Genomic DNA, 27,484 nt, shown 5'->3' on the forward strand with positions numbered 1-27,484 from the left:
TTATTTGCTGTAGTCCAAGCACCCAGTCCCTTTCCACACTGGCTGGTTCAGATTTAGTTCGCTTCCGGACGAGATGATCGGCAATTTGTTCTCCATGTGGTAGCGAATCAGGTGACCCACACTGTCAAATGTGTGGTCTTTAGTTCTCACCTAGAAAAGGGAGCAAAATAAATAAAGCCCTTGTTTATTTTCAAATATTAATTATCCTTTTTTTTTTTGGAGCAAGTTTGAAGTGGCATAGTAATCCAATTAGTTGTCTAAGTCATAGAATCACAGAGTTGGAAGGGACCACCAGGGTCATCTAGTCCAACCCTCTGCACAATGCAGGAAATTCACAACTACCTCCCCACACACACCCCCAGTGACCCAAACTTCATGCCCAGAAGATGGCCAAGGTGCCCTCCCTCTGATGATCTGCCTAAGGTTATAGAATCAGCATTGCTGACAGATGGCCATCTAGCCTTTTCTTAAAAACATCCAGGGAAGGAGACCTCACCACCTCCCGAGGAAGCCTGTTCCACTGAGGAACTGCTCTAACTGTTAGAAAATTCTTCCTAATGTCTTGACGGAAACTCTTTTGATTTAATTTCAACCAACTGGTTCCAGTCCGAGTCCAGGTGATGAGATTCAGATTGCCAACTGGCCAGTGGGAAAAAAATGTCCCATAGGTTTAATGTGCCGAAATGGGCAGCTGTAGCTTTTCATGGTGGGGTAGGGTTGCCAGCCTCCCGGCACTAGCTGGAAATCCCCTGCTCTTACAACTGATCTCCAGTCAACAGAGATCAGTTAACCTGGAGAAAATGGCTGCTTTGGCCATTGGTCTCTATGGCATTGAAGTCCCTCCCCTCCCCAAACCCCGCCCCCCTCAAGCTTTGCCCCAAAAACCGCCTGCCAGTTGCGAAGAGGGACCCGGCAAGCCTATGGTGGGGGGCTAAGTAACATCACCTGATAATTTCTGCAAGTCAAACTGATATTAAAGAGTCCTCTAAAACAGGGATTCCCAACCCCTTTAAGCCTCCAGGGCCCTTTGGAATTCTAACATAGGGTGGTGGGCACAGCCGCAGATTCAGATTCATTTCAGATTCAGTCTGCTTTAGCCAGACTCTTGAAAATGTGGGCGACCTCTGACGGTGACAAAACCCATGCATAATCAAAAGGAAGCCCCGATGCATTCGGTGGGGTGAGCGCGGGGAAATGTCCCTGCAGAAAAGGTCAGTGTTTCACTTTGCAAACACTAGGGGGTGCTGTGGCTACACAATTTGGGCCTTGGGAGTCCAAATTGTGGGGACAGGTCAGTTCCTTTCCGAAACGTACACACGACACCAAGAGCTTTAACTACTAAAAGAACATGCTCTGTAGGCCAAGACACCTGTAAGTCACAGCTTCCAGAAGAGAACTTCTGGTCCTTTGCTTCCAATCGGGTGATTCTTCGTACCTTCCCTTCAGGATCCACCAGCAACAGATGTTTCGGTTGACCTCTCTGCAGCCCGCTCAGAACATACTGGCCCGGTGACGTTGCACTTTCTCGCACCAAAAAATCCCCGTCGTTCACTAAGAGGCTCTCTGCAGTTTTCCTGGTTAACTTCCCGTGGTAGCACTCTTCGTTCCACAGCTGTTGCTTTATGCCTGGAACACCTCCAAGGCTGGCCACGTTGCAGGAAAGATTCTGCTCAACAGCTTCCAATGATTCTGCAATTAAAAGAAACTATGCAGAATTACAGTACCCCAAACCAGTTCTGTTAATGTGAACTACACAACAGAGTTCAGACTTGCTTGGTCTGAACGCACACACCCCATCCCAATAGCCCATTGATGTGTATTTCATCTACAAAGCAAGCATGGGGAGCACTGGGGAGGGGCCATGGCTCAGTGGTAGAACATCTGATTGGCATGCAGAAGGTCCCAGGTTCAGTCCCCGTCATCTCGTTAAAAGGACCAGGCAAGTAGGTGATGTGAAAGACCTCAGCCTGAGACCCTGGAGAGCCGCTGCGAGTCTGAGTAGACCATATGATTTAGTATAAGGCGACTTCATGTGTTCATGTATGGCTCAACATCACTCAAAAATTAAAGCTAGAAAAGATTCTGAAGGGGAAGGACGTGTCACCGGCCACCAAGATTAAGTTAATTCATGCCATCGTATTCCCTATTACTATGTATGGGTGTGAAAGCTGGACAATGAAGAAAGCTGACAGGAAGAAAGTAGACTCCTTTGAAACGTGGTGTTGGAGGAGAGGGTTACAGATACCGTGGACTGCCAAAAAAACTAATCAGTGGGTTATAGATCAAATCAAGCCTGAACAGAACCTAAAAGCTAAAATGACTAAACTGAGGCTATCGTATTTTGGTCACATTATGAGAAGAAGAGTCACTGGAAAAGACAGTCATGCTAGGAAAAGTTGAGGGCAGCAGGAAAAGAGGCAGACCCAACAAGAGATGGGATGAGTCAATAAAGGAAGCCACAGCCCTCAATTTGAAAGACCTGAGCGAGGCAATCAAAGACAGGACATTTTGGAGGACGTTGATTCATAGGGTCGCCATAGAAGCGACTTGACGGCACTTAACACACACAATCTGTGTTAAGCATTGTGCTACACTGCTGAAGGACATAAGCGCCTCTCTGGTTCAGATCGAGACCTACCTCCTCCTACGGTGCTTCAAGCATCACAGCAAACCAGCAGGCTCTAACTGGTCTACCAGAAACTGACTAGTGACTTTGATGTTACTAGATATACCACAGTTTTGCTGCCCGAGCCAATACCAGCTCTGCAGAGTGGTTTGAGGAGGAGAAAACAGCACAGAGGGGAATATTGCAATTGCTTCTGCCCAAGTCTCAAGATGAAAAGAGCACGGGACAGTCTGGGAGCCACAAAACTCCCACTGAACGTCTGACTCAAAGTCCTTGTGCCATTGCCCAACAAATTTATAACTAAATTTTATTTACGGCTAGTATGCCAGATAAAACAGGTAAAAACAAATACTCTGTCATACGGACGTACTCGAACGATGCAGCGGGCTTCCCCGGGTCTGTACCGATAAGTTTCTGGTAGCGCAAGGCGCAGCTTGCAAATTCTGGGTATTGATGTATCGAGGATCATCGAAAAGGTCAACTTTGCTTGCGTTTTCCAGCAACAACGGAGCATCTTTCTTGGCCCTCTGAAGCTGTTCACTACCGTTATCTGCAGTTAGGAGCAACAGAGAAATGTTCCCTCCGTTTTACAAGGAAGTAAAACACTGACCGTTCCCCCTCCAAAGAAACCTGCCACGTTAAGAAGGAGCAAGTGTGCCAAATTATCTAATATTTTCTGCACTTATAAAAAGGTATGATTTCTACGACGCCAACTATACTCTATAAACCAGTGGTTCCCAACCTTTTTTTGACCAGGGACCACTAGGACTTTTTTGTTCGGTGCAGGGACCTCAAGGTTCAAAATAAAAATTCAGAGAATTTGAAAATAAACTTTAATCATAACTGTTAGTTAAACATTAAACTTAGAATAATATTTGAATATATTTTTATAATAGAGAACTTTTAATTGAAAATATTAATTTATTATGGGTTTATAACTTTGTTTCGCGGACCTTAATTTAGTTCTCGCGGACCCCTGGGGGTCCATGGACCCCTGGTTGGGAACCAGTGCTATAAAAACTGGTGCCAAGAAGATCTTTCAGACCTTGCCATTCTAAACTGATTTCTTCCACTGTCGTCAATGCAAGACAAAACAGAGGCTGTTTCCACATGGGGGGCATAAAGATGCACAGAGTTTAACTTTCTTAATTGAAACTTTTTACTGTGATGGTGGGTGACCACGAAGAGCAAATATTCTGAAGCACCTGGGCATAACTCAAGGGCTAGATGACATATGACTTCCTTGATCGGGAGCATCTGCCCGTAGACAAACTTGCCTGCACTGCTCGCCCCGATCGGTGACCAGTATAGGAAGAGAGCGCTGGAGCTGTATTCTTCCTTTGTCTTACAGGTAGAAACCCTTCAGCATCATTCACTGATCTTAGCTGGAAGGCTGAGCCAACTGGCTTTATTGCTAAGGTTGCCAACCTCCAGGTACTAGCTGGAGATCTCCTGCTATTACAACTGATCTCCAGCCGATAGAGATCAGTTCCCCTGGAGGAAATGGCCGCAATTGGACTCTATGGCACTGAAGTCCCTTCCCTCCGCAAACCACACCCTCCTCAGGCTCCGCCCCCAAAATCTCCAGGCATTTCCCAACCCGGAGCTGGCAACCCTATTTATCGCTAAAAGTACATTACTTTTCAACAGCGTTTCTTTTTGGCTGCCCCAGCTATTGATGACTGAGCAGTAGGTTTCTCCATGCTGGTGCTCCAGATCAATAGAGCTCCGGTTATACCTTGACTATCTGTTTTGACTCTCGACAATAGGTGAGGAGGCAGGTTTGACTACAGGCAAAATGCAGCCAAAGATCAAACATTCCCTCTTCAAGGGCCTAACATCAGAGCTAAACTCCTAGGAATGCACAGAGTACTTACCTACAGCCTTGAATTCCTCCGGGCAGTTTTCATAAATGTTTGTGGATTTAGGACTCTCGGTGGTCTGAAAGAAACACAAGTTTATCTCAGGGGTGCTAATCGTCTGCAGGCAGATCAACTCATACGGAGCTCGCTTTGGCTCAAACATTTCTGAGCAAATGGGGAAAAATTGACTGAATACGTTTCTCTAACTAATAATCATTTATCCTCAGAGCTGTGTTTATGGCAAGAAAATCCAGATTACATTCCCAGGAAAGTCAAATTCTGCAAGGATTATGAAAGCATCATCTTTGCATAATCTGTTTATTTTGCAAAACGGGTTTTTGCTTCCCAGAATGGGAAACATGAGTCGAGAAATCTGAGGACAGGCAATTTATAGGCATGAGCCTATCCCTTTCCATTGCAGAGATATAAGGGCAAAAGCACATCTCCACAATGGAAAGGGCCAGAGACTTAATCTTTAAAAAATGGAAGCTGGGAATTGAAAGAACCTGGTATGCCATCACCTGCCTCTGCGTCACAACCCTGGACTTCTGTGGTGGTCTTCTTAGGCAGATCATGAGAGGGAGGGCATCTTGGCCATCTTCTGGGCATGGAGTATGGGTCACTGGGGGTATGGGGGGGAGGTGGTTGTGGGTTTCCTGCATTGTGCAGGGGGTTGGACTAGATGACCCTGGTGGTCCCTTCCAACTCTATGGTTCTATGATTCTAAGTACTAACCAGGGCCGACCCTGCTTAGCTTCCAAGAACTAGTGAGATCAGGCTAGCCTGGGCCATCCAGGTCAGGGATTGTGACACTACAGAAAGCATATTGTTCAGCCACGTCGTTTGCACACATACTTACTGGACAGTATTGCTGATCACAGTGTGTGGGACAGTTTCTTTTTTGATCCGTGGGCACCGTCAGCCTGACGTCCAATAGACCCCCTGTGGGAGGTTCTTTCCCTGGGATTTCATTGTAGTATTCGTGATCCTCTTTCTCCTGAATGTTCCATGTTGATCCATCTAGATTCACCACCTCACTGTACGAAGTCAAACAACATATGAAATGCATAATTTTCACCAGGGGTGGGGAGAGAGACATATACCTGTTTCACTTGACATTAAATGCAATGGCGAAGGAGGAGGAGGAGGAGGAGGAGAAGGAGAAGGAGGAGGTTTTTATATGCTGACTTTCTCTACCACTTAAGACAGAATCAAACCGGTTTACAATCACCTTCCCCTCCCCACAATAGACACCCTGTGAGGTAGGTGGGGCTGAGAGTGTGACTAGCCCAAGGTCACCCAGCTGGCTTTGTGTGTAGGAGCGGGGAAACAAATACAGTTCACCAGATCAGCCTCCGCCGTTCATATGGAGGAGTGGGGAATCAAAACCTGTTCTCCAGATCAGAGTCCGCCGCTCCAAAACACCACTCTTAACAGTGGTAAGCTGGATCCCAGCTCATCAGAACGGGGTAGAAAGGCAGCAATAGAAACAAAAGGCATGTGGTACAAGCTCCTACACATGAAGCCAGCTGGGGGACCTTGGGCTAGTCACAGCTCTCTCAGCCCCACCTGCCTTCCAGGGTGTCTGTTGTGGGGAGGGGGAGGGAAGGTGATTGTAAGCCGGTCTGATTCTTCCTTAAGTGGTGGAGAAAGTCGGCATATAAAAACCAACTCTTCTTCTTCTATTTACCCTATCAAGACAACCAGCAGCTGATTCAGAGTAGGAAAATGAAGCTTGGTTCTGATCCAAATCAGGACCTCACACACCTGATTTTTAGAGGGGGGGGGACCCTGCTAGAAGCGCCATTCGCGAACCCCCTATTATCATGTCTGCTTATGCCATGTCTGTACTCGGTTCACAGCACGTTCGTATGCTTGCTGCATCCATCCATCCAGGATGACCCACCGCAGCAAATTAAAGATCTGCGCGCCAGCTGGGCAGCACCAAGAAACGAAAACGAAACATGAAGCTAAAAAGTGGATTCCCCCCTCCCTCCCAATTTGCTGCGTCTCTTCTGCAAAAAAAAAAAAAAAAAAACCAACAACCAGAAGCTCATATTGAAATCTGGCTTCCCTCTCCACCCCCCATTCATAACGAGAACATAATTCAATAAAAGGCCAGGAACAGGAAAGAGATACAGATCAAGCAAGTCTGGTTATGGGATATTACTCAAGAATTTAATTAAGTGATTCATAGAAACCGGAGAGCGAGCACCCCGTTTGCAGTCTCCGACAGACGTCCTCCATCTGTTCGCTTCCACGTGTACAGCGATTTATTCATTTTATTTTATTTAAAATATTTTTATCCCACTCTGTGTTTTTTTTTTAATTAAAACTACCAATGCAATAGCCTACAAAAGGGTAGCGTAGTGGTTAAGAGTGGTGGTTTGGAGCGGTGGAGTCTGATCTGGAGAACTGGGTTTGATTCCCCGCTCCTCCGCATAAGCGGCGGAGGCTAATCTGGTGAACCGGGTTGGTTTCCCTACTCCTACACACGAAGCCAGCTGGGGGTGACCTTGGGCGAGTCACACTCTCTCAGCCTCACCTACCTCACAGGGTGTCTGTTGTGGGGAAGGGAAGGGAAGGGGATTGCAAGCCGGTTTGAGTCTCCCTTAAGAGGTAGAGAAAGACGACATATAAAACCCAACTCTTATTCTTCTTCAAATATTGAAAATGAGCAAGAAAGGAGCCTTGCAGCGCTTCTCAAGATTAACGGAGTCATCGAAGCATGAGCTTCGACTAAATGCACCTAAAGCCATTTGTAAGTTAAATAAAACTGCATTCAAGCGCAATCCTCAGCATCACAAGTTAAAAGGATCAGGTAGCAGGTGACGTGAAAGACTTTTAGAAGAAGAAGATTTGGTTTTGGTATGCTGATTTTCTCTACCTTTTAAGGAGAATCAAACCGGCTTACAATCTCCTTCCCTTCCTTTCCTCACAACAGACACCTTGTAGATTTGACCTCTGAGCAACATCATGAGAAATGGAAACTATTCTATTAATTATGTCAAGACTCAGGACTAACAAACGTTAAGTGAAAAATTAGATAATATTTAGTGGTATAGCAATGTAGTTTTAATTCCATATTTAGACATATTTATTTGGTTTGTGGACACATTAATTAGTCACAGATGATGACCACTTATTATGTTATTTGTATAACTTGCCCAAACATCGAAATGCAAAGTAATGTTCTTTGCATTAGAATGGTTATTTTTAGTTTGTTAATGGTATGTTAGATACTTTTATTCTTCCCTCTTTCCCTTTGTATCCCGTTATTATATAATAAAAAAAAAAAGATACCTTGTGAGGTAGGTGAGGTTCAGAAAGCTCTAAGAGAGCTGTGACTAGTCCAAGGTCACCCAGCTAGCTTCATGTGTAGGAGTGGGGAAACAAACCCAGTTCACCAGATTAGAACCCACCACTCCAAACCACCGCTCTTAACCACTACACCATGGCTCTCATGGGCAAGGAGATGGGCAAATGGCCTGACTATAGAAGGCAACTTTGTTCATAAAACACACATGAAAAAGGAACAGTCCAGTAAGGGGAGGGGTTGTGGCTCAGTGGTAGAGCCTCTGCTTGGCATGCAGAAGGTCCCAGGTTCAATCCCCGGCATCTCCAGTTAAAGGGACCAGGCAAGTAGGTGATGGGAAAGACCTTTCTCTGCCTGAGACCCTGGAGAGCTGCTGCCGGTCTGAGCAGACAATACTGACTTTGATGGACCAAGGGTCTGCTTCAGTAGAAGGCAGCTTCATGTGATGCAGCCCCACCTCCCCAATTTATGAGCCTGCAAATGCCTGAGAAAAACAGGAACGTCCTCAACTCAAGTACCAAGTGGACAGACATGGGGCAACGGCTAAGGAAAAGGGACATTGTCGGGATTTTGCGAATAGCAAGCAAATGGTACGGAAGCAGTATTTGCATTGCTTGGAAACCTCATGCTGACCTTTCATTGGAAGCAATCAAGGTAGACGGATTCTTCAAGTACTGCTTGAACCGGAGTTCAAAGGCTTGCCCTATGGTATTGATGACTTCCTGGGCTACCCCGCTGGGACATTCCAATATATGGCACGCTAAAAAGAGGGGGGGGGGTGAGAAACAAAAGAAAGCGGGCATTAGTCTTGCCTCAACCTTTAAGCAGAGATATAGCTCATTTATGCATGGGAGTTTTACCTGGGGTTCGATGCTCGCTCGACCCACACTTTTCTGTTGCAAATGCAAAAATCGCTATGCACCAGCAAAGTCACCAAGCTCAAATCAGGAAGCACTTGAGTCCCCGCCCCTTGAAACACTGCTTTGTAATTGGCTGTAGTGCTTACTGTGAGAAAAACGTCCAGTTCCCCTTTTCCCCCAGCGGAAACCCTAGTGCCGTTTTAAAAAACCAACTGAGGTATTTAAAAGGAATGGGGTGGGGGGTGGGGGTAGGGGGAAACCCAAGTGTCGTTTTAAAACCCATTTTTATGTGACAATGTCTGCACAGAAAACAGAACTCCGTGTGGGAGACAAAAAGCAGGAAGCATTTGAGCCCCTGCCCCTTGAAAGGCTGCTTTGTAATTGGCTATTGTGCTTACTGAGAGAAAAATGTCACCCCTCCAGCTCCCCTGTCCCATGGTATGGCTTACGCATGGTGAATTCACCCAGGCTGATCTCAGGGGAGATCGAAGAATTGGGTTATAACAGGAATAGGAAGACCTGGGATTTGCGGGGGCCGGGCACGAGGTCATCCTCAGTGGACGGAAAACTCATGCATAACTCTAAGGAACAATTGAGTCAGTCCAGGGGCGAACGTGAGTGAAAGTACCCATGCATAAAGGACCACAGTGAATTGGCCCACGCACAACTAAAGAGCATCAAGAGGCAAGTATGGGGATTATTATATATACGCATTCTTGGAAGCGATTGTACCTACCTCTTTGATTAACGGGATCTTTTGCAACATAGGCGACGTAGTCTGTTGTATCCTACCACACACAAAACCCACAAAAAAATTATCCATCGATTTTACAGCAGACTCCCCTCCCCCTTTCCAGAAAAGCAAACAGGGCCACCCCTACGCAGATAGTTTCAGAGGGTAGCCATGTCCGTCTGCAATAGAAGAGCAAGAGTCTAGTCCAGTAGCCCCTTAGAGTCCAACAAGATTTTCAGGACAGGCAGTGTGGCATAATGGTTACAGTGTCAAACTAGAATCTGGGAGACCAAGGTTCCAATCCCCAACTTCTGCCACGGAAGCTCACTGGGTGACCTTGGGCCTAGCCTACCTGGCAGGGATGTTGTGGGAATAAAATGGAAGAGAGAACAATGTGAGCCACTTTGGGTCCCCATCGGGGAAGAAGAAGAGTTGGTTTTTATATGCCGACTTTCTCTACCACTTAAGGAAGAATCAAAACGGCTTACAATCCCCTTCCCTTCCCCTTCCCACAGCAGACACCCTGTGAGGTAGGTGGGGCTGAGAGAGCTTGAAGAGAGCTGTGACTAGCCCAAGGTCACCCAGCTGGCTTCATGTGGAGGAGTGGGGAAACCAACCCGGTTCACCAGATTAGCCTCCGCCATTCATGTGGAGGAGTGGGGAATTCAAACCCGGTTCACTGGATTAGAGTCCAGCGCTCTTAACTACTACGCCATGCTGGAGAAAGGCAGGGTATAAATAAAGTAAGCAACCGAATCAATAAGCTTTTGTGAGCCAAAGCTTATACCCCCCCCCCAAATCTTACTGATCTTTAAGGTGCTACTGGACTTGACTCTAGCTATCCTATGCACAGTTACACCTTTCAAAGTCCATTGAATGAACAAGAAAGGTGGGGCCTAAATATTTTAATTAATAAGCAAACTGAACGCTTAGAAGAGCGTAATTCTGTCTAGGATGGCACCGTAAGTAACAGCTAGCACGATAATAACAAGCACCATGAGGACCATGTCTTTAATGCAATGAATACATAAATGCAACAAATAAAATATTTTGCATTCTAGGAAGGTTAAGTAAAAAAGGTCCTTAATGGATATTCAGGCACCTCCAAACGAAAGAAACGCAGCATTTATTTATTTATTTAAAAATTGTTATGCAACGTTTCCACTCAACAAAAGGTCCCCAAGGAGGCATACAATGAAAACCATCAAAGCAAACTTTAAAATACATATTATTAGAAACAATTTTAAAACAACAAGAAGAAGAGTTGGTTTTTCCATGCCGGCTTTCTCTACCACTTAAGGGAGACTCAAACTGGCTTACAATCACCGTCCCTTTCCCTCCCCACAACAGACACCCTGTGAGGTAGGTGGGGCTGAGAGAGCTCTAACAGAGCTGTAACTTGCCCAAGGCCTCCAGCTGGCTTCATGTGTAGGAGTGGGGAAACCAACCCAGTTCACCAGATTAGCCTCCGCCGCTCATGTGGAGGAGTGGGGAATCGAACCCGGTTCTCCAGATCAGACTCCACCGCTCCAAACCACCACACTTAACCACTACACCACGCTGGCTCTCAGCAAGCAACAATTATATACGCACATAAAAAAAACAGGAAGGAGGGTAAGTGAGGAAATGCTGGGGACATTTTGAACACAAGCCCTCTCATCCCTGTGTTTTTAGTGCTCTCACAAAGGCCTCCCCTATCCAAAGCACAGGTGGGGGGCACGATTAATATCCAGATGGCTCGCGCTGCGCTCCCACGCAAGCCATACGGAAGAGTGTTGCATAGCAGCGGGGCTCGGTGAACTGCCTTGTACGAGTGCAATAAATAAAAAAAGCATTCTGCATTCTAGAAAGGTTAAACAAGCCTTTGTCAAATACGATTTACTGTATACTAGAACACGTTAGGTCCTTGGTATTTTTACTGCTCATGTACTATATAGGCCAACAGTGATGCAATATAGGGATGATCCCTTCACCCTACTTAATTTCAGCTCTCTTTATTAGAACAGAATTATAGCTACAGTACTCACGGGCGAGTCGGCTACTATGGCGGCCATATAACAACTAGGCAGAACTAAAGATGAATGAGTTTACTTCCACTGACAAACTGCTGCTTACGCTGAGTCAGACCGAGCTAAGGCATCCTTTCTGTTGCAACTGGCAGATCTACACCAGCATGGTGTAGTGGTTAAGAGCGGTGGTTTGGAGCAGCGGACTCTGATCTGGAGAACCGGGTTCGATTCCCCCACTCCTCCACATGAGCGGCGGAGGCTAATCTGGTGAACTGGATTGGTTTCCCCACTCCTACACATGAAACCAGCTGAGTGACCTTGGGCTAGTCACAGCTCTGTTAGAGCTCTCTCAGCCCCACCTACCTCACAGGGTGTCTGTTGTGGGGAGGGGGAGGGAAGGTGATTGTAAGCCAGTTTGAGTACCCCTTAAGTGGTAGAGGAAGTTGGCATTTAAAAACCAACTCTTCTTTTTCTTTTTCTTCTTCTTCTTGAAGATCTTCCCAGCCATAGAGGAGAGGCTGTGGTAGAGAATCTATTTGGCATGCAGAAGATCCTGGGCATCATCCCTGGTGTATCCAGTTTTTTTTTAAAGGACCAGGTAGTAGGTGATATGCCAGATCTCTGCCTAAGACCCTGGAATACTGCTGCAAGTCTGAACAGGCAATACTGATCTTGATGGACTAGTGGTCTGATTCAATATAAGGCCATTTTGTGAGTTCTGTTGGAGAGCTTTTTGACTGAAGATGCCAGGGACTGAACCGAGCAACTTGCACATACTGTGGCTCAGTGGCAGAGCATCTGCTTGGCATGCAGAAGGTCCCAGGTTCAATCCCCAGCATCTCCAGTTAAAGGGACCAGGCAAGCAGGTGATGCGAAAGACCTCTTCCTGAGACCCTGGAGAGCCACTGCCGGTCTGAGCAGACAATGCTGACTTGGATGGACCAAGGATCTGATTCAGTATGAGGAAGTTTCATGCGTTCATGGGCTCTCTACCAGCATGCTCCTTCATTCAGGGGCCATCAGGACTACAGCGAGCAAGCTAACTTGGAAACGGGGTCATCGGTGAAGCAAGACAATTTGGTGTTTAGACAGAACACGTTCTTTATGTACTTACAGGATCTCCCCCAGAGGCGAAAGAAATGGACTGCATGTGATGATTTGCAATGATCTGAAAATTGGTAAAGAAAATAAAATATTATGCCCATATGCTACATTGTGTAGAAATTACCACTTCGGGGATTATAACAAAGTTCCAGCTTTGATGTCAAATATAGCTAGTCCTTCCCCCCTCTTGCAGCTCCCCAAAAAGCCCTCTCCCAATCCTATTCCTGGGGAAGAGGGGATTTTGAAGGGCATTTTAGGGTACAGTAGGAGCCCCGTGACGCAGAGTGGTAAGCTGCAATACTGCAGTCCAAACTCTGCTCACGACCTGGGTTCGATCCCGACGGAAGTTGGTTTCAGGAAGCCGGCTCAAGGTTGACTCAGCCTTCCATCCTTCCGAGGTCGGCAAAATGAGCACCCAGCTTGCTGGGGGTAAAGGGGAGACGACTGGGGAAGGCACTGGCAAACCACCCATAAACAAAAGTCTGCCTAGGAAACATCGGGATGTGACATCACCCCATGGGTCAGGAATGACCCGGTGCTTGCACAGGGGACCTTTACCTTTACCTTTAATATTGCCATGAGCCATAGCTAACTCAGAAGCAAATTCCATATTAAAAGTCCACTAGGCATTGCTGAGGTATTCCCCAAATCATACCTTAGGAAACTGAATGATTTAGAGTTGGCTTTCATCTTCAGCAGATCAACTGGTACTGTCTGAACGACAGTAAAAATGACACAGGTATAAAAGGTATTCTTTAAAATAAAAAAAAAACAAGTCAACCTACCTGTTGGGTTTCAACGTTCATTAGAGTCAGGCTGCTTGTTGAGATGGTCAGTTTTACATTAATGCCAGAGAACTGAAGGTTACTTTTACCAAGCACTGGAGACAGAAATTTAGCCGGAGGCTGCAAAGACAAGAGAATGCCTGTTCATAGCCCACTGATCGATAGACAGAGTTGATAGATCAATCAATGGACAGATCATCTCCAAAGGAAACTGCCCCAGTAGTTAACACTCTTCAAGGCAGAAGTGAGCCATATGCAAAGGAAAACGCAGAGCCACGAAGTGAGTTAATATTTACCTTCCGCTTTTTGACGGCCCCATGTGTTCCTGGCATCGCTTCACACAGCCGACTTATCGCTTCTCTTTAAAAAAGAAAAAAAGAACAGATATCAAAAGAAGGGGAAGGGGAAGGAGGAGAAGGAGAAGGAGGAGGAGGAGAAGGAGAAGATTTGGTTTTTATATGCCGACTTTCTCTACCACTTAAGGGAGACTCAAACCGGCTTACAATCACCTTCCCTTCCCCTCCCCACAACAGACACCCTGTGAGGTAGGTGGGGCCGAGAGAGCTGTAACAGAGCTGTGACTAGCCCAAGGTCACCCAACTGGCTTCGTGTGTAGGAATGGGGAAACCAACCTGGTTCACCAGATTAGCCTCCGCTGCTTATGTGGAGGAGTGCGGAATCAAACCCGGTTCTCCGGATCAGATTCCACCGCTCCAAACCACTGCTCTTAACAACCAGTCAATAAAGGAAGCCACAGCCCTCAATTTGCAAGATCTAAGCAAGGCTGTCAAAGATTTTAGGGGACACTGATTCATAGGGTCGCCATGAGTCGGAAGCAACTTGACAGCACAACACACACAGAGCCAAATTGGGGGACGGGACTGATTTCTACAGGACCAAGGAGAGCTCCCTGGGCAAGTCAGACTTTGCTTCAATACGGTTCTGAGCTCAGTTGAGCACCTAGACAACAGAACAAGAGCACTGGGTACCCAAGCTAAACGATAGCAATACATTTAAAAGACTTGGGAGGTGCCATGGATGCTGGCACTACCGGATGGCATGTTCTGCCATCTTTGCCAGGAGCCTACAGGAGAGTAATGGGTGTTGGGTGCAGTGGTAGAATTCTGCCTTCCTGCTCGAGAAGTCTGACCCTCCAGTCTTTAGGGAAGAGAGACATAACACTACCCTGTTCCTGAAGTAAGAAGAAGAGGAGTTGGTTTTTATATGACTTTCTCTGCCACTTAAGGTAGACTCAAACCTTCCCTTCCCCTCCCCACAACAGACACCTTGTGAGGGAGGTGGGGCTGAGAGAGTGGGACTAGCCCAAGGGCACCCAGCTAGCTTCATGTGTAGGAGTGGGGAAACAAATCCAGTTCACCAGATTAGCCTCCGCCACTCATGTGGAGGAGTGGGAAATCAAACCCGGTTCTCCAGATCAGAGTCCACTGCTCCAAACCACTGCACCACACTACAACAAGCACCTATTCCAGACATTTTTAAAGGATTGAGCTGCCGGTTGTACATAATATTAATTTATTTCAGATCCTCTCCTTCATGTCATTTTGGTAAACATTATCCAAAGGCCAGCCAAGGTTAACCTCAGTGGAAGCCTGGTTGTATTTCCTTCCTTCCAAAATATTTCCCAGCTGGGATGAATTTCATTTCATATTCCTTCCTGCAGAGGCAGGGCAGTATTAGGGCGGTGGCTCAGTGGCAGAGCATCTGCTTGGCATGCAGAAGGTCCCAGGTTCAATCCCTAGCATCTTCAGTTAAAGGGACTAGGCACGTAGGTGATGTGAAACATACTCACATACATGCCAGAAGTGGAACCATTTACTGTAAAGTGTTGGAATTCATAACACACTTATTCTGAATCAATTCTTATTCTCTAATTCAGAACATAACCCTCCATGCAACAACAACATAGAATTAACAAAGGGGGACCCACCTTGGGGTAGGATTTATTTTTCAACCAACTTGTGGGAACCATTAGGTTTAAAGGTAAATCAATTTTAAAAAAACAAAAAAAATAATCCCTAGAAGTGTTAAAAAAATAAAAAGAGCAAGATGCCAGGAGATTGGAGTGGGGCTGTGGCTCAGTAATGGAGTATCACCTTGGCATGCATACGGTCCCATGTTCAACCCCTGGCATCTCCAGTTAAAGGGACTAGGCAAGTAGGTGATGTGAAAGACCATTCTCTGCCTGAGACCCTGGAGAGCCGCTGCCGGTCTGAGCAGACAATGCTGACTTTGCTGGACCAAGGGTCTGATTCAGTATAAGGCAGCTTCATGTGTTCATGTGTCCCCTGGTGTGTAAATCCATCAGGCCAGTTTATATACACAACCAAAAGGTGCAAAGAATGGTTAAAAAAAGGAAGTGGTCCAAAAACAAGATCCAATGCAATGCAGACATCAACAGGAGACACTACCAGCTGTTGTGAGGTTGGCAAAGATGTAAAATATAATGCAAGACAGGACAAGATAAGCAGACACCGTAGGAAGTTACAGAGGTAAAACGGAAGTAATTAACATCTGCGGGGGTGGATGTGCAAGATATCAGAAGTTATTGCGAGTTAGGAATCCCAGGTCCCTATTAAGCCCTGGCAAGGGTGGACACTGTCATTGTTGAGATAGACTGCGATAAATCATGATCTTGTGGGTCATAAATTAGACACACACACACACAAAGAAGTGCAAGACACATTGCTTTCTTTCAGTAAAGATAGAGGTTTACTACATCAAAAGAGGATAAACTTGGAATATAAATTAATAACTCATGTTGACAATTCATTTCCTAAACTCTTGTCAGCATGTGGCTAACAGGCTCTATGGCTTAAAGAACAGTAAAGAATATAGTTAACATTATCTACTAGAGCAGTGGTTCCCAACCTTTTTTTGATCAGGGACCACTAGGACTTTTTTGTTCGGTGCAGGGCCCCAAGGTTCAAAATAAAAATTCTGAGAATTTGAAAATAAACTTTAATCATAACTGTTAGTTAAACATTAAACTTAGAATAATATTTGAATATATATATTTTATAATAGAGAACTTTTAATTGAAAATATTAATTTATTATGGGTTTATAACTTTGTTTCGCGGACCTTAATTTAGTTCTCGCGGACCCCTGGGGGTCCACAGACCCCCGGTTGGGAACCAGTGTACTAGAGGAAGAAGAAGTGAAAAGAAGTAAGTCTCTTCTTAACCAAAACGGCAGTTCAACTGAAGCTTCTAGGACATCACATGACTAATAATAATAATAATAATAATAATAATAATTCATTAATACGGTCACTGACCAGCAAAAACAAACCAATTGCTCTTGATCTGACCAATCAACATTTGCCAAGTGGCTAGCACCATTCTCCTGAGTCAATGTAAACTAAACACAAACATTTAACTCTTTTTGTAATCCTGGCAGAGACAAAACTCGTAGACTAATTCCCAACAGTCATGAATTTGCTAATGAATTCTAATGCTGCAATTTCACACTGGATTTTCCCTTTGAAGAACTGTTGAGAGTATAGAAGTGTGGACTAATTGTTAAGTTGCCTTAAGCACTTACCGGGGGGCCGGGGGAGACTAGAACATTAAAAAATAAAACTAATAAGATTTCCTTTCCACCCACATCTAAATGTACCTCTTCCTCTCTTTTAAAGATCCTCTCTGTGCACAGATGGGGAAAAGAGCAGACGGTTAATAACGTCCAGGCAGCATTTAATCGCCTGCATCAAAGACAGGCAAATTATGCGCCATACAGCCAAATGACACGCTGCATTTTACCCCCACAATTCAACAAAGAAACTTCTGATATCAGATCAGTCAAAGTCTTTATTTTGGCACGCAATGCAGCATTTAATTATCCTCATCAAAGTAGTTCAGGGAACAAAAAGGCGAAGTTAACTTTGCCAAAGGTCACCGACGCTGTGCTTCCTAACCGTCAGTGTATGAATGTGGAAATGCCTCATTCTTGGAATGTGTTTAAGGCATACATATCCTCTCCCTTTATGACCCTTTAAACAACTTTTTAAACAGTGTTACGGATGACGCAGCAACCATTATAAAATACACAGGGAAACAACAGCAACTATTGGAAAACAGAAGACACATCTTAAAGAGCATTAACCGCTCCCTATGAGGAGCAGTTAAAACACTTAGGGCTGTTTAGCTTGGAAAGAAGGCGGCTAAGGGGAGACATGATAGAGGTCTATAAAGTTATGTATGGTATGGAGAGAGTGGACAGGGAGAAGCTTTTCTCCCTCTTTCATAGTACTAGAACCCGGGGTCATCTTCTGAAGCTGGAGGGCGAGAGAGTCGAAACTGATAAAAGGAAGTATTTCTTTGCACAATGCATAGCTAAACTGTGGAACTCCCTGCCCCAGGATGTGGTGGTGGCTGCCAACTTGGAAGGCTTGAAGAGGGGAGTGGACATGTTCATGGAAGAGAGGAGTATTCATGGCTACTAGTTAATGATGCAGACCTATTCTCTCCAGGATCAGAGGAGAATGACGAATATATTAGGTGCTGTGGGACACAGGCAGGATAAATGCTGCTGCAGTCGTCTTGTTTGGGGGCTTCCTCGAGGCACCTGGTTGGCCGCTATGTGAACAGACTGATGGACTTGATGGGCCTTGGTCTGATCCAGCAGGGCTTTTCTTATGTTCTTATAAGGGGCTAACCACTACCATCCTATCAAGGGAAATCCTAGGCAGGGATTACTCAAGTCCCAAGCCCCATTTTACTTAGGGAAAACAGGAACAGGGTTGTGCTGCATAATCAGAAGTATGTGACCAATGATGCTTCCTCCCATTTGAATGTGGGAATGCAATCTTAACAAGATCGAGCCCAAAAAAGCCCATCAAATACAATGCCTTCTTTCCCACAGTGGCCGATCCAATGCCTCCAGGAAGCCCACATTCCCTTCAGCAACTGGTACTGAGGGGCATACTGCCTCTAATCATGGAGGTTCTATTTGGCCATTATGGCAGACAACCTGTGATGTGTCTCCTCCCCCATGAATGTGTCTAATCCCCCCCTTTTTTAAAAGCCGTCTAGTCTACAGGTCATCACACCATCTTGCAGCAGTGAATTCCATAGGATTATTATATGAAGGAATGCTCTTGTTTCACTATATCCTCCTTTAAGTACCTTACCATGTTCACAGTCATAGGTACTAAATGGATAGCTATTTTTTTCCTTCTGCTCCTATAATATATATATATTCTATTTACTTTTTCAACAACACAAAACATACAATACACAACACACAACGTACCTACTTAATAGTATCCTGATACGCATCTTAGACAAGACATTTATCTATGAATATCTGAAGTAAGTCTACAACCAATCTAACTTCTATTATTCCGTAAAAATTAGGCTTCTATTTGAAGAAATAATTGGAGATATAGGAACTTAATCCTTAACGATGAAATATCATACTATTTTTCCTGTTATACATCATAAGCCTTACAATAAAGCTTGCAATAAGAGCTGTAAATCCCTTTACTAAATATACTTAATGTTATTAAGCATGTTATAATGAAATAAAATAAACTTGCCTCTATATCAAAATTTTATATAATTATTACTAAGCTATATTTAGTTACTGGACTAAAGCCACCTCTTTTATAATATTCCGTGTTCGTTTTTAATGTCTATTTCACTTAGAAGTATATTCAAAATACAATTTCCAGTTCTTTAAGAAGTCTTCTCTGGGTCTTTTGTTAATGTTCATCAGCTTGGCCATCTTTGCATATTCTTCTAGTTAAATATATATATTTTATGCTGCAAATTAAAAGCCTATTGATGCACAAAAAATGATGGGGAAAAACAGTGTCCCAAGTAGTTAAAAACATTACCATGGGGGTGTTTTAAACTGTGTGACAAGGTGGGCAATAAAAGAGGCCGAGACCGCTTGGTAACAAACTTTGACCTCCCCTTAGGAGAGAAAATCCGCTGGTATGGTGCTATTTTTCTGCCTGCAAGAATGAGATCCCTTGTTATCAGTTTGCTTTTGACTTATTCATTCTCCCCCGCTCGCCCTCCCAAGGGTCTTGGATGAAGGAGCTCAGTATTCATTTCTTGCCAAATTTCATTTTGCCCCGACTTTCCTCCCCCCCGCACCCTTTCGTTCAGCTTCTCTCGGTGCTTTTTTGCCTACATAACAAGCTGCTCTGCTTCATTCACTATCGGGCGCCTGTACAAGCCGGATAAAAGTTTTTACATGCTTCTAAACGCCAATTTAAGCGACTAGGATACAGGCAAGGCCTCTTTCTCTGATTGCTTACGGGAAGGGAGTTCAAAGCTGAATTTCAAGTTCTCTCTCCTGCACAGTGTTTTTGCTTCCACTACAAGGCTTGATTTAAAGAAGAAAATTCTAGCTTAAAAAAGTACTTTGGACCTGCCGTGTCAGCCTCTTAGAAGTTTGGCTTTGAGTTTCTCCAACTTCTTCTTCTAGATCCCTGAATTATAGGACCTCTTCAAAACAAGAGACGTTCAGAGGTAGTTTTCCATTGCCTGTTTCTGCATAGCGACCCTGGTATTCTTTGGTGGTATAGTGGTTAAGAGCGGTGGACTCTAATCTGGAGAACCAAGTTTGATTCCCTGCTCTTCCACATGAGCGGTGGACTCTAATCTGGAGAACCGGGGTTGATTCCCCGCTCCTCCACATGAGCAGCGGACTCTAATCTGGAGAACCAGGTTTGATTCCCACCTCTTCCACATGAGCGGCAGACTCTAATCTGGAGAACCAGGTTCGATTGCCCGCTCCTTCACATGAGCGGTGGTCTCTAATGAGAGAGCCAGTGTGGTGTAGTGGTTAAGAGTGGTGGTTTGGAGCGGTGGACTCTGATCTGGAGAACCAGGTTTGATTCCCCGCTCCTCCACATGAGCGGCGGAGGCTAATCTGGGGAACTGGATTTGTTTTCCCACTCCTACACACAAAGCCAGCTGGGTGGCCTTGGGCTAGTCACAGCTCTCTGAAACAGAATAAATTATGCAAATAAAACTAAAATATGCAATGGCGATTCATGTACATAATATATGCAGGTTACAAAAGCCCGTTTTTAGATGCAAATCTTGGTTGGTTCTTCTGCTTGAGACTTTGGGAACCATGGGGCTATTTTAACTGTGGCTCAGTGGTAAAGCGTCTGCTTGGCATGCAGAAGGTCCCAAATTCAATCCCCGGCATCTCTAGTTAAAGGGACTAGGCAAGGAGGTGATGGGAAAGACCTCTCTGCCTGAGACCCTGGAGAGCCGCTGCCGGTCTGAGTAGACAATACTGACTTTGATGGACCCAGGGTCTGGTTCAGTATCAGGCAGCTTCATGGGTTCATGAGAACTTGCCCAACCCTCTAAGGACTGCGCTCCGTCTAGAGAAGGACTTTGTGGAAGAGGAGAGAGGCAAGCCCGCCACAACATTGGTCCACTTTGTCGATTGTTTCCGAACAACGAGACGGCGGGGAAGGACATGGTTGGGCTGATATGAATGAATAAAAATGCTGCGGACGACAGGGCTTTTAAGCCCGCGAGGCCAGGCCTTCACCCGCAGAACAGAAAGGGATTGTATCCTGCAAGGGAGAAGGCTGAATCATCAGGACAAAGTCTGCCTTATTCGGGTCAGCGCATTTCCAAGGGCACCCTCACCCCCCGCCCTGAAGCTCTTTCGCTGAGCCATTTTTAAGTTGAACAGTTAAACGCAGCCTTCACAAACTCCCCAACATTTCATGGCTGAAAACAGGGACGTGCTTGTAACGTTCTGGACCAAGGATCACTGCCCGGTTCCTTCACATGCACACGCAATGACATTTTGCAGAAGGTCCTAACTCTGCAAGCTGCGTTGATGTTCTCAGCAACAGCTGGTTTAAAAGTGCATGGTGCTTTGCTTAAAGATGCAGTAGGTGGGGGGACTTGTTTGTTATCCACAGTCACAAATATACCCCAGCAATTGCCCTGAACGGCCCAGGCTAGACTGATCTCGTCACATCTCGGAAGAAGAAGAGTTGGTTTTTATAGGCTGACTTTCTCTACCGCTTAAGGGAGAATCAAACCGGCTTACAGTCACCTTCCCTTCCCCTCCCCACAACAGACACCCAGTGACGTAGGTGGGGCTGAGAGAGCTCTTAATAGAACTGTGACTAGCCCAAGGTCACCCAGCTAGCTTCATGTGTAGGAGTGGGGAAACCAACCTGGATCACCGGATTAGCGTCCGCCACTCATGTAGAGGAGTGGGGAATCAAACCCGGTTCTCCAGATCAGAGTCCACCGCTCCAAACCACCGCTCTTAACCACTATACCATGTTGGCTCTTTCCTCTCCTTCCTAGCTCACATGAACACATGGAGCTGCCTTCTACTGAAGCAGACCCTTGGTCCATCAAAGTTAGTATTGTCTGCTCAGACTGGCAGCGGCTCTCCAGGGTCTCAGGCAGGGGTCTTTCACATTACCTACTTGCCTAGTCGCTTAAACTGGAGGTGCCAGGGATTGAACCTGGGACCTTCTGCACGCCGAGCAGATGCTCTACCACTGAGCTTCCGTGACCCACTGGTCTTGAGCAGTTAATGGGGAGTTTTTTTTTTCCTATTGCTTTAAGGAAAATATGGGGGAAAGATATTTGGCCCCTGCCAGCGTCATCCACCAACAAAAAGGGGACTATTTTATCACCTATTATGGTGGCAGGTAGTTATGTTAAAATAGGAGTAATCTGTTGGTCACGTTGGAGTTTGAAACGGGGACACTCCAGCAGCATGTGAGACACATCTCGGAAGCTAAGCAGGGTTGGCCCTGCTTAGTACTTGGATGGGAGACCGGGCGACGGCAAACCACCCGTTCGTCTCTTTTCTTGGAAATCCTACGGCAGAGGTGGGGAACCTTTTTTCTGCCAAGGGCCATTTGGATATTTATAACATCATTCACGGGCCGTGCATTCTGGCCCTGCCCCCTTTAACCATTGTTGCCACAATTCTCCACGGCCCGGGTGGGAAAGGGTTAACACAGTTTCTTGGGCGGTCCTAGCAGCTCCATAGCTAATGACTCTTCTGCAAGGGGGGGAAAATGTTCCTTTTCTCGTCAAAAGAAACTCCCATCCGCCTTGAGTGGAGCCTGTCCGCGGGATGGGGAGCGGATCGCCAGTCTTAGATCCTTCTGAGCTAGAGATCTGCCAGGACCCACAAAGGGCCAGACCAAATGATTCCACGGGCCTTAAACGGCCCCCGGGCCTGACATTCCCCACCCCTGTCCCACGGGGTTGCTATCAGTCTGCTGCACTGCCTATAACGTGGCATATGAGATCTGTTTTATTGCGCGAACGGCCACTGAATTTCAACCTTCGACTTCCTCTTTTGGCTTTACACAACCGGGTGACGTTGTGCTTCCAACGACGCACGGAAAGAAAAACAAAACCCAACTGTGAAATGTTAATTTAAGCGGTGGTTATATCATCTTCTTCCACAGCTTAACGGTATGCATAAATTAATCGCAGTAGCAAAAAACTTCCGACTTCAAGGCTGAATCGTGCATTAAGGGTGCATTAAAGCGCGGCGAATGGAAACTTTAATGACTTAAGCTTTTAACAATTCATTTTTAAAGGCACTGCCTTCAGGTTCTGTTGCAATGCAAAATGTCTCCCTAAATAGCCAGGCATCATATTAAACCCATTTCAGCATCTCCTTTATTGATCATGGAAATAGAACATCCTTTCAAATCGCTTTTTCCACCCACCCCCTGTTCTCTTTCCATCTTTTAAAAACCGAAGATACGTCCTGAACTATGCCCCCTTTTTTGCCTGTAGAAAGGCAGAGGAAATGCAAAAACAAATTCATCTTGAGACTCTTCATTCCTGATGTTCAGAGAGAGAGAGGGTGTTGTGCCAGCGCAGTGTAGTGGTTAAGAGAGGTGGTTTGGAGAGGTGGACTCTGGTCTGGAGGACCGGGTTCGATCCCCCGCTCCTCCACATGAGGGGTGGAGGCTAATCTGGTGAACTGGGGTTTGTTTCCCCACTCCTGCACATGAAGCCAGTTGGGTGACCTTGGGTTAGTCACAGCTCTCTCTGCCCCACCTCTCTTGCAAGGGTGTCTGTTGTGGGGAGGGGAAGGGAAGGTGATTGTAAGCTGGTTTGATTCTTCCTTAAGTGGTAGAGGAAGTCGGCATATAAAAACCAACTCCTCTTCTTCTTCTATTTGGGTAGATGGTTGGGAAATTCCAGGAGATTGGGTGGTGCAGCTCAGGGAAGGCAGCGTTTGGAGAAGAGAGGGACCTCAGAAGGCACAGTGCCACAGGGGTTCACCCTCCACAGCAGCCACTGTCTCCAAGGGAACGGATCAGCTGGAGATCTGGAGATCATCTGTAATTCCGGGAGAACTCCAGGAGGCTGGCAACCCTACTGGGTGGTGAGATTCATAGGAAAGATTCAAAGGCCTACTTTTTGAAATATTCAAGATGCAATTGAGAAAAAACAACAACAACCAGTATTTAAGCACAATTTTTCTTTTGCCGTCAGGTCACAGCTAACTTATGGCGACGTGGGGAGGGGCTGTGGCTCAGTGTTAGAGCATCTGCTTGGCATGCAGAAGGTCCCAGGTTCAATCCCCGGCATCTCCAGTTAAAGAGACAAGGCAAGAAGGTGATGTGAAAGAACTCCACCTGCGACCCTGGAGAGCTGCTGCTGGTCTGAGTAGACAATACTGACTTCAATGGACCAAGGGTCTAATTCAGTAGAAGGCAGCTTCATGTGTTCATATGTGTTAATGTGATCTTGTAGGTTTTCAAGGCAAGAGACCTTCAGAGGTGGTCTGCCATTGCCTGCCTCCATGTCATGACCCTGGTATTCCTTGGAGGTCTCCCATCTAAATACAAGCCAGGGCTGACCCTGCTTAGCTTCTGAGATCTGAAGAGATCAGGCTATACTAGGGCTATCCAGGTCAGGTCTAAGAGCATTTGCCGTGGTAATTTCCCTACATCATGATAACCAGAGACAGAAGCACCCTTGGCAAATAATTACATGGGGTCTAAAACACAGAAAGGAAACATGTGCTCCCCCATCCTTAATCAGTATTCTTATTCAGACATTAAATCCACACAATTCATCACAGAAGTGTCAAGATGCTTCAGCTCTCAGAATCATCCATTCCAGAGCATGACCACTTTTACCTGGGGAGGGGAGGGGAAGAAGAAGGGGAAGAAGGAGAGAGGGGGGAGGAGGAGGAGGAGGAGGAGGAGGAGGAGAAGGAGAAGGAGAAGGAGAAGGAGAAGGAGAAGGAGAAGGAGAAGGAGAAGGAGAAGGAGAAGGAGAAGGAGAAGAGGGGGAAGAAGAAGGGGGAAAAGAAGGGGGAAAAGAAGGGGAAGAAGAGGAGGAGGAGTTGGTTTTAATATGCTGGCTTTCTCCACCACTTCAGGCAGAATCAAACCAGCTTACAATCACCTTCCCTTCCCCTCCCCACAACAGACACCCTGTGAGGTAGGTGAGGCTGAGAGAGTGTGACTAGCCCAAGGTCACCCATCTGGCTTCATATGGAGGAGTGTGTGTGTGTGTGTGTTAAGTGCCGTCAAGTCGCTTCCGACTCATGGCGACCCTATGAATGAAAGACCTCCAAAATGTCCTATCTTTGACAGCCTTGCTCAGATCCTGCAAATTGAAGGCCGTGGCTTCCTTTATTGAGTCCATCCATCTCTTGTTGGGTCTGCCTCTTTTCCTGCTGCCCTCAACTTTTCCTATCATGACGGTCTTTTCCAGTGACTCTTGTCGTCCCATGACGTGACCAAAATAACGACAGCCTCAGTTTAGTCATTTTAGCTTCTACGGTCAGTTCAGGCTTAATTTGATCTATAACCCACTGGTTTGTTTTTTTGGCAGACCACGGAATCCGTAGGGGAGTGGGGGAAACAAATCCAGTTCACCAGCTTAGCCTCCGCCGCTCAAGTGGAGGAGTGGGGGAAATCAAACCCGGCTCTCCAGATCAGAGTCCACCGCTCCAAACCACCGCTCTTAACCACTACACCACGCTAGTACCATCCTTTCCCATTCTGAGCTACGAGAAAAGGCAGTAAGATTCAACTCCACAATGCGCAAGGAATGCAGTAGAGAGCCATGATTGTCCAGAGAATAAAGAAACCTCAAGTTAGGTTTAACATCCACTGCCTTGAAAATGCAGTCCAGCCAAGATCTGTTTTTGCAGAACTCAGCAGAGGAAGTGGCAAACCCTCTCGACATGACGTCAGGGCACAGCGTAGCTCATGCTTTAAAAAGCCCTCGGGGAACGATGAGCTGCTCTTTATTGTTTCCTGCTGAATGGAGGCATTTTATGGCATTCATTCGTAGGATCGTTGGTGGCCAATATACTGGTGAAGTAATATCCAGCTTACATGCTCTTCGTTCCTCGCAGGGCCGAAGCCTGGAAGTTATACTGCTCTAGAAAAAAAAAGGTACTCAAGACTTCCCGATCCCATTGTCTCAGCCGGTTTGACCTCAGCAACAACCAATGTAAATTTGGGGCTATATTGTAATGATTTCAGATTCGGATTTATTGAACCAGCATAAGCCAGTAAAACACATGCTTCGTTTTACAAAAGGTAAAAAAATTATAGCGGGAACATTCCTAATTAAACATTCCTAATTAAAATTTCCTAATAATTTATGGCAGACTAACATTGACCAAATTATGATTTAATCTAATTGCAATTGCCCAACATTAGGCGTTTAACTTTATATGCAATTGCACAAAATTTGGCTACCTGTTTTGCACTCCCTTCCCAGGTAAAGGTCCCCTGTGCAAGCACCGGGTCATTCCTGACCCATGGGGTGACGACACATCCCGACGTTTCCTAGGCAGACTTTGTTTAGGGGGTGGTTTGCCAGTGCCTTCCCCAGTCATCTTCCCTTTACCCCCAGCAAGCTGGGTCCTCATTTGACCGACCTCGGAAGGATGGGAGGCTGAGTCAACCTTGAGCCGGCGACCTGAAACCGACTTCCGTCGGGATCGAACTCAGGTCGTGAGCAGAGCTTGGACTGCTAGACTGCAGCTTACCACTCTGTGCCATGGGGCTCCTTCCCTTCCCAAAGGAGACTCTTAATCCTCCCTTCATCTGAGCTGACTGTGATTTGGCTGGGCAGGGGAATGGTTAGCTTACAACGAGCTTCCTCGTAGAAGGAGCACCTGAGCAAAACATGCTCTATAGACTCCAATCCTCCCGACTTACAAGGGATTGTAATGATTTAAAAAAGAAAGAAAAAACAAATTTTATGAGTGACAACTTGATGGAAAAGGGCAGGAAATCCAAAGGGCCTCAACTGATTTTCAGACGAAGGTAGGGTAGCCAACCTCCAGGTACTATCTGGAGATCTCCTGCTATTACAACTGATCTCTAGCCGACAGACATCAGTTCACCTGGAGAAAATGACCGCTTTGGCAATGGGACTCTAAGGCCTTGAAGTCCCTCCCCTCCCCAAACCCTGTCTTCCTCAGGCACTGCTCCCGCCGGTGGCGAAGAGAGACCTGGCAATCCTAGGAGAAGGAGAAGAGTTGGTTTTTATATGCCAGCTTTCTCTCCCACTTAAGGGAGAATCATCAATATTGGAGCCATGTACAATTGTGGGGGGGAGGTGGAAGAGCGCAGAAGCTCAAGGACTTCCAAGGTTTATTCTCCTAGTAAAAGACACGTGGTATACCCTTACGCTTGACTACAGGCCAAGAAGCCACAATTCCAACCTGAAACAGGATGTCAAAGCATAAAAGGATCTAGAGAACGGCTGCCGGGACGAATCAATCAGCAGAATTTGAAGGCATCTGGGCCTTCAGAGCAAGATAAACATTTTTACAGCAACTGATAAAATACCACGTTCAGTCTCTCACCACTTACCTTGTGACTTGGGTCCTGGTGCCAAAATCCAGAGACCGCATTGACTGCAACACTTCAATACAGCCCATGTACTAGAATAAATATTGAGAGAGAGAGAGAAATCATAACTGTTTAAAAATGGTCTGGAACAAATAAAGGGAGAACCGTCCAATCAGAATACACACTTGCATAAAAGATCCCCTCATTTATGTATTTTTTTTATCACCTTGAGGGATTGTGAGCCTGAGACGCGGCAGCAGACAGGTGTCCTTTGCACATGAGCCTTCTCGCCAGACTGGAAGGAGTCACACAAAACAGCCCGGCAAAGGAGAGAAACCTCTCCTCATGGAGAAGGGCAG

The 27,484-nt window shown here is 45.9% G+C and overlaps 1 protein-coding gene across 1 annotated transcript in view; it reads right to left on the reverse strand.

Annotated features, from left to right (window-relative positions):
- The window catches only part of SHC4 (SHC adaptor protein 4), a 39,978-nt gene continuing 12,494 nt past the window's right edge, over positions 1-27,484 (reverse strand). The window contains 11 exon segments of the mRNA XM_056865820.1: positions 1-150; positions 1,436-1,736; positions 3,011-3,206; positions 4,504-4,567; positions 5,405-5,525; positions 8,438-8,564; positions 9,401-9,452; positions 12,521-12,574; positions 13,296-13,415; positions 13,592-13,655; positions 27,147-27,217. Of these exon segments, the coding sequence (XP_056721798.1) occupies positions 1-150; positions 1,436-1,736; positions 3,011-3,206; positions 4,504-4,567; positions 5,405-5,525; positions 8,438-8,564; positions 9,401-9,452; positions 12,521-12,574; positions 13,296-13,415; positions 13,592-13,655; positions 27,147-27,217 (1,320 nt within the window).

Source organism: Euleptes europaea, chromosome 20 (assembly GCF_029931775.1).
Source record: "Euleptes europaea isolate rEulEur1 chromosome 20, rEulEur1.hap1, whole genome shotgun sequence".
Lineage (NCBI taxonomy): Eukaryota > Metazoa > Chordata > Lepidosauria > Squamata > Sphaerodactylidae > Euleptes > Euleptes europaea.